The 8,101-nt window shown below is 45.3% G+C and overlaps 1 protein-coding gene across 1 annotated transcript in view; it reads right to left on the bottom strand.

Moving 5' to 3' along the window:
- Window positions 1-7,700, bottom strand: part of TUBGCP3 (tubulin gamma complex associated protein 3) — a 52,189-nt gene extending 44,489 nt beyond the window's left edge. The window contains exon 1 of the mRNA XM_040584544.1: window positions 7,380-7,700. Coding sequence (XP_040440478.1) covers window positions 7,380-7,455 — 76 coding nt within the window. The 5' untranslated portion in view covers window positions 7,456-7,700. The remainder of the gene's footprint in view (window positions 1-7,379) is intronic.
- Window positions 7,701-8,101: the final 401 nt, after the last annotated feature.

Genomic DNA, 8,101 nt, shown 5'->3' on the forward strand with positions numbered 1-8,101 from the left:
TTATTCATTCAGCTGCTTCTGCTAATTTTTCAGTATATGCTATGATTTATACTGTGATTATCAGTAAGCTTAATGTTTGCAGAAAAATTTTAAAATCAGAGCATTACATTTTATTTATTTACATTGAACGACAATGCACAGTTTTTCCATGTAAGCAATGCTGTATTTACTATGTTTATTCATTTTTTTGAAAACTCTTTGGTTTCTGAACAAAATGTTTCATAACAGCATTTCAAAAAGATTTAAGTGCTTGTTTCCTCTCTGTTCTTCCCTGTGGTTTTGGGAGTTGTCCTGGTTTCGGCTGGGGTAGAGTTAATTTTCTTCCTAGTAGCTGGCACAGTGCTGTGTTTTAGATCTAGGATGAGAAAAAATAATGTTGATAACACACTGATATTTCAGTTGTTGCTGAGCAGCATTTACACTAAGTCAAGGACTTTGTAGCTTCTCACACCACCCCACCAGTGAGTAGGCTGATGGCACAAAAAGCTGGGAAGACACACAGCCAGGACAGCTGACCCAAACTGGACAAAGGACTATTCCATACCATATGGCATCAAGCTCAGTATATAAACTAGAGGGAAAGCTGAGCAGGGGCTACTGGTCAGGAACAAGCTCGGCATTGGTCAGTGGGTGGTGACCAATTGCACTGTGCACCATTTGTTTTGCTTCCCTCCTCAATCATTCTGACAGCAGACAGGCTTAAAAAACACTTCTATGTATGTGCACATCCTTCTTCATCAAAAAATGATTATGGCATGACTGTTACATAACAGCAAGTTCAACATAGTCAATTGATGCAGCTGTTTGTGGGGTAAAGGAGGAAAACCAAACACTGATCACAACTTATTTTCCAGAGGTCTGATCAGAGCAGTGAATGCAGATAAGAGATGGCCGCTCCCCCACAGACTATCTCTCTTAAGTAATACACACAGACACATACAATTAATGATACTAAGCAGCCATATAGCTGAACAAAGAAACAGGACTTGTGACTACCAAAACAAAAAACAAAAAAGTTTTTTAAACCCTTTCCTTTGAGCAGAGCAATACTTCACCTAGCCATTCAAAGTGTCCTACAAACAATGCAGTATTAAAACTGAACTACTCAAAAGGAAGATAACAGCATTTTAAAGCTGCAGCAAATACAAGCGTAGCACATGGAAAAAAATATAAAAGCAGTGCACAGGAAGAATATGGTTGTAAAGAAAGGACAAGAAGGACAAAAGAAAGTTTAAAGGAAAAGTTCAAGAGACAGAGACACAACTAGCCAATACACTTTCAAGAAGCCAGTATTTCAGAGCAAATGCTGAAATTCAGCAAGTCTTTTGCTAACAACAACAACAAAAAAGCTTCTAATATTACCTATAATTTTGTAAAGTGAATGTCAGTTCACTGCCTAGTCTCATACATTTCTTCTAACACTGTTGGCTATGGCGGGGAGGTCCTGAAAACCTAAGCAGCAATTAAAACAGTGTTTCCAAACATTTATGTACCATGATTGTGAGAACCCTTGTTTCCTGGGAAGATGACATTTGGTTATTTTAGTTTGCTTGTAAGCATAATTTCCAAACTACAGGATAATCCTAAAGAAAGCTTAGCTAAGCCAAACAGTAACCACTTTCTTGAAAGGCTTCAGATTAGCAAACGCTCTTCACTGTCTCATCTTCCAGTCAGCTGTTTGTCACCCTAGACAACAGTTTTGCTTAAATGAAGATGCAAAACTATTGTAAAACAAGTACACTGTAAACTGCGTTCAGTGGCCTAGTAGTGGCACTGACCAACAACAGCTATTGCTGCAAACTACTCAGATACAGCTGCTGCCATCTAGACAACATGCCTAAGAAAAAAACCCAAAATTCCTTTCCTGTAACAAAGTGTTTGCTAAATAGCTAATGTATTACTGTTGTAAAACTAAGCCTGGACGGAGAGCTGTAAGACTTGATAACCTTCTCACATATACAATGAACAGATACTGTGTTTGTCAACACAGTAATGCTGCCCTATCTTCTCTCTTCTAACTATATCAGAAGTTCAACATCAGTATGAATTATTACCCAGAAAAAAAAGCAATTGCATTAATATGATGTCATATACTGATAAACTAAAACATTGGTCTGGAATGCCATTAGTGTTACTATTTTGTTCTTGAAGAGAATCTATGCACACTGTAAGCAAAACTGCTTCTTCCTATAGAAAACATCGAGAAGTGCAATTTTAGGACCAGCCCAGTTTTGAAGCACTCCTGAAAATGTTTAATTTTGTATCAGTCTTCTGCTTTAGTCAACTATCTTAAATTTCTCTGATGTAAGTTTATTTCTTTTAGAAGGAAAACGTAACAGCAAAGAAGTATAAAATGTAAAGATATTCTATTCAGGCAAGCTTTTATGTGAAACATTTAAATTTATTCTTAATTAACCAGCCTTCCAGTCTCCACACTCCTTTCCCACAAAGGAAAAGAACCCAAACAAAACAACAAACCCACAAAATAAAGCCCAAACCACACACACGCTTCCATGTCTTTCCTTAGGTAGGAACCATCCACAAACTTGGAAGCACAGCACAAGAAACATATTTATGCTTTAATTCTTTTAATTTTTCTGGCCTTTATTGTATTGTCATTGAATAATTTGAGCAATGTCTCACTCGACGATCAGCAGCAATTTGGTCACACAATCTTCTCAAAACTTTCCCTCACTGAATTTTTGCCTAACTTGCCAACTTGTATTTGCTTCTGTTATTAGCATTGGTAAAAAAATCCTCCAAACCACCTTTTGAATGAACTCTATGCTTTGCCCCCACCATGAAATTTTAACATCTACTCCAATAATTCAGGGCGTAAAAGGCCCAAAACAAACAGCAACCTCAAACCCACCACTGACATTACAGAGATTAAATTAAGGCCATAGTATGGACTTGAGGTAGTAAACTCCGCTCTGAAGACTGAAATGCTACCTTCTAGGGAATACATACCTCCAGAAGTACTCTGGCACACAAAAATCTTTCTAGGACTCAAAATCGAATAGATGTAGCTTGAATATTTACAGCAATACCACTATTCCATTGGAGGCACTGAGAGTTCTTAAAACTGACGAGCTTGTATGGCAGTCTACAAAATCTCTGATGAAGAATACCAAGAGGTTTGTGAAAGTTAGCTACGAACAAGAAGCTTTTTGTCAGAAGGATTATATTCACTGTCCAAAGACAGACATGCAACCCTGTATAACTGCTGGAGTCCACAAATAAGGGGTGGCAGGGGGGAATCATAGAAATTAAAGCACAGGCAGACAAGCTCTCTGCAAGATCAGATATTAAGTGTAGAAGTCAGGCAGATAGCCTGGATAAACACAGGAAGACTAATAACACAGACCTAGTACGCTAATTCATACACACTGCGAGGACACGAGGAAGAAAGAGGTCAGCAACAGCTCCCACTGCACCACACAGAGACCCCCGATTAACTGCAGTGGGTGACTGCAGACACAATGCCATGGGAAGCTAGCTGTAAGCCCTTACTTGAGAGCTGACTAAAGCACAGGAGCAGACAGCTTTCAAACCTTAGGACTGCCAAAAAAAAAAAAAGTTTGATGTAGATTTTATTATTTTTTTTTTTATTTTAAATAGAGTTCTTCCATGTAACTCAGCAGACCTTGTAATGAATTTCTCAGAGGCAGAGCTGTCTGCAAAAACCACAGTAACTAGACCTACCTAGATGACTGATTTTGGAAACAAAGCCAGCCATCTACTTACTGGATGGTTTAAAAAAAGGGGGAAGAGAGAGAGGATAACTCCACCACTGGGAGCTTCTGCAGTCACATTCTGTAACACAAATTCAATTCAACATAAATCTTTAACAAGTGGGGAATGTAGAGGCCTTCTAAGGCCATCACAGGCAGAAGCAAAAAAAACCTTGATGGAGCCTGTTGTCTGCTGCATTTACAGAGGACTTCAGGCATGGGATTGCACGATATAGACAGGGATGCAGAGTAAAACCACTCAACCAAGATTAGCTGTAAATGCACTATTACAATACAGACATTATATAAACAGAATCCTTCAGCTCCTTCTGAAGCCATAGCTTCCTCACCAATGCAATAAAACAGAAGCGCTGAGAAGAAACACAGCCAAGTAGAAAAAACATTCTGAAGTACAAACTCGGGGAATGTAAAGGCAGGAAGATTCTCAAATCTCAACTCCTTTCTATTACTTACCCATTACATCAGTACCTTGTAATTTACCAGAGCACTTTTTCCAGCAACATATCAAAAGCTAGGATTTCAAGAAATTCACAGCAGGCTAACTGCAGACATGGTTAAAGGTGGCTGTTTGTACCTAGCTTCAGCTTCTTGTTACACTATTACTAGAAATTTCTCTAATAAATGTAAAGATCCCTTAAGCATCTAAGCTTTTTTTCCCTAAACTCTGCAGAATTAATTGAACATCATAAATTACTTAATGAAGGCTAAACTGGTAATACTTTTAAAGTCTGTCTCAAAGAAGTGAGGATGTATATACAAAGCAGCCTAACTTCATCAGTACACAGGGAGGTGAGAAGCGGCATATAGGCTACTAACCACACACAAACACCATACTCAAACATCCTGTGCTGAATGGAAATTAGAGTTACAAGCCTGGAAAACTGTTAAGATGCTAAACAACTTGTCTGCTGGTTTCCTTGCTACTTAGGGATACGTGTGTCTACCTCAACACAGAGGATGCTGGTACTTACAGAATTTCCTTATTATTTGTTCTCTGGACACTGAAATGGGGAGGGAGAACCACCACACACACCTTTCATGACTGAAGTTTCTTCCAGAGACTTTTTGATTTATCAGTCTCTATGCACATCAAATCAATAGCTGAGCTGATGATAAACTAACACGCATACTACAGCTGACCATTTCAAGAGAAGTTTTACATTAGAAGGGTGAGCCTTCAGTGCTAGAGTCTGTCATAACACAGGAATAAAGAACAGGGTAAAGATGGCCTTCCTGTCACATGCATAAAAATACGGGTAATGGTAAATGTGGCAGACAACTCACACTTTTGTAAAAAGTTGATACTTCAAAGAACTCCTCAGATAACCCACAGTGAATCGACATAGTGGGCTACAGGTTGCACACAGTAGCTTACCATTATTTTGGGCAAAACTTCCCCCTTACATTAGTCACACACACAAGAGATTTGAAAAAGACTTAAGATCATCGAATTCCACCAATCAACAGAATGTTTCTGTGAAGGAGTCCCTATTCAACATTTCAGTGAAGACAAAGTTTCCAACCTCTTACCAACCCTTCCAAGCTTTTCAGATGAATCACAGAAACACTAAATGATTTGGGTCCAAAAGGACCTTCAAAGACCATCGGGTTCCAACCCCCCTGCCATGGGCAGGGACACCTTCCACTAGATCAGGTTCCTCAAAGCCCCATCCAGCCTGGCCTTCAGCACTACCAGGGATGGGGCATCTGCAGCTTCTCTGGACAACCTGTGCCAGGGTCTCACCACTCTCATTGTAAAAAAATTCTTCTTTATGTCCAAACCCATCCTCTCATTGCCCCTTGTCCTTTCACTTCAGACCTTGGTAAAAACTCTGCCATTCTTCTAAGTCCTCTTTAAGTACTGAAAGGCCATAATAAGGTCTCCCTGGAGCCTTCTCTTCTCCAGGCTGAACATCCCCAACTCTCTCAGCCTGTCTTCATGAGAGAGGTCTCCAGCCCTCTCATCACCTTCGTGGCCCTCCTCTGGACATACCCTAGTAGGTCCATATCCTTCCTGTACTGAGGACCCCAGAGCCAAACACAAGTACTCCAGATGGGATCCAACGAAAGCAGAGTAAAGGGGGAGGCTCGCCTCCCTCAACCTGCTGGCCACACTTCTTTTTATGGAGCTCAGGATATGATTGGCTTTCTGGTCTGCAAGAGCACATTGCCAGCTCACATCCAATTTCTCATCCACCAGTATGCCCAAGTCCTCTGCAAAGCTGCTTTCAATCCACGCATCCCCCTCGTCTGTAATGATACTGGGGATTGCCCTGACACAGATGCAGGACCTCGTACTTGGCTTTGCTGAACTTCATGAGGTTCACATGGGCCCATTCCTCCAGTCTGTCAAGGTCTGTCTGCATAGCATCTCTTCCCTCAAGCACATCAGACACACCACTCAATGTGGCATCATCTGGAGAACTGCTGAAGGTGTACTCAATCCCACTGTGTGTCATTAATATTGACCAGCATCAGTCCCAATACAGACCCATGACGGACACCACTTGTTACTGGTCTCCATTTCAAAACTGACACATTGACTTCAACTCTGGATGTGGCCATCCTGGCAGTTCCTTATTCATCAAATAGTTCATCCATTAAACCAGTATCTCCCAATTTAGAGACAAGGATGGTGTGTGAGACCACGAGGTCCTGTCTCCAATAGACAATAACAGAAGGTTAGAGAGAGAGAAGTATATTTGCACCTTGACATTCGTTTTCTAGACTTCCAAGATAGCAATAATTCACATATACACCGTATTTTAGTCAGTTTGAACCCAGTTCTTTAAAACAGATCAATACTCAAAATTACAAATTACTGTCATAGAAATACATAAAGGCATCCAGGAGTGACTTGTCAGAAGAAAGTGGCATGGAGAGAGAAACAAACACATAAGATACTTTAGAGCCACTAATAAGGAAGAAAGCCATCTCTCATACAAGAGAATAGATACAAAAAAAGCTATGGCGTGAATTTGTCTAGCGAGCAATGATTACAAACAGAGCAACTTAAAAAAGAGACTTAACAGAAGCACCTCTCCCTTTCCCCGCTCTCCAACTGCTTACTAAAACAGTCTTTGCCTTGACTGCAACAGACAGGAACTTATGCAAAGAGCTTCATTCATTCCCTCGCCGGAGGGCCACAGCAGCATCACGACGCAGAGGACCTGTAGCGGACCTGGCGGATGCCAATGCCCGCGGCGGGAGGCGCGGGGCTCGGAGCGCGTGCACACGGGCCACCTCCGGCCCCACGCCGCCCGCCAGCGGAGCGCTCCGGGGGAGGAGAAGGAGGAGGGGGAGGACACGAAGGCGCCGACAGCCCACCTCCCGCCACAGGGCTCCCCCGGCGCCCGCCCAGCCGCCCCGCCGCTCCGAGGCCCAGGGCGGGCGGCCCGGGCTGCCAGCACCGCCCCCCCCTCCGCCAGCCCCGCCGGGCGCCAGCACGCTGCCGGGCGCGGGGAACACCCTTGGCCGCCGGTCTGGCGGGGCCGGCACCGCTGCACCGGGCGGCGACAGAGCCCCCCCCGCCCGGGCTCGGACGCGCTCCTCGCCCCCTCCTGCCCCCCGTCCCCCGCTCGCGGGCTCCGGTCGGCGGGGAGAATGGCGGGAGAAGGCCGTTACCTTCGCTTTTGCCCAGGATGCGGCAGCAGAGGTTCTGCAGCAAAACGTTGGGAGATTTTTGGTCCGGAGTCGCCATCGCCGCCCGGGAGGCAGGAGGTGGAGGGGGCGAGGGTGGGGAGCGGGCGGCGGAGCCGAAGGCGCGGCGGGATGACAGAGGAAGGGAGGAGAGGAAGCGCCCCCCGCTCAGCAGCGCAAAGACCCGGCAACACCTCCCGCCCCGGCCGCCGCCGCCCGCCGCCTCAGGGCGCCATTTTAACAGAACCGCCGAAAGCCGCAGCGGCGGCAGCCCAGCACCCACAATGCCCCTGCGCGCGGGGCGGCATCGGAGCGCGCCTCGGCGAACACGCTCCGCCGCGCCGCTGCCGCCCCCGCCTGGAGGTTCCGGGACAGGCGCCGCCCACCCCCGGCCGCCCCGTGAGGGGGGCTGAGCTGCAGCCGAGCCTGCCACAGCCCGGGGAGGGGGCACCCGGGGAGCCAGGAATGGCCGGGCGTCCTGAGGCTATGCGGCGGTGGCCCGGCCTAGGCCACCGCTGCGAGGCCTGTGGTGCGCGCCAGCCCTGGCCAGGAATGTCCCCCAGATTCCAAGAAATGGAAATAGAAAATTCCCATTCTGCAACAGCTTTGCATTTTTGGGAATGCCCTCTCACCCGTCCCTCAAAAACGCAGAGAGATCAGGCTCACTCACTTCTCCTGAGAGAAAAACAAGCCGTGGGGTGGCTGCA

The sequence above is a fragment of the Falco naumanni genome, chromosome 2, assembly GCF_017639655.2.
Source record: "Falco naumanni isolate bFalNau1 chromosome 2, bFalNau1.pat, whole genome shotgun sequence".
Classification (NCBI taxonomy): domain Eukaryota; kingdom Metazoa; phylum Chordata; class Aves; order Falconiformes; family Falconidae; genus Falco; species Falco naumanni.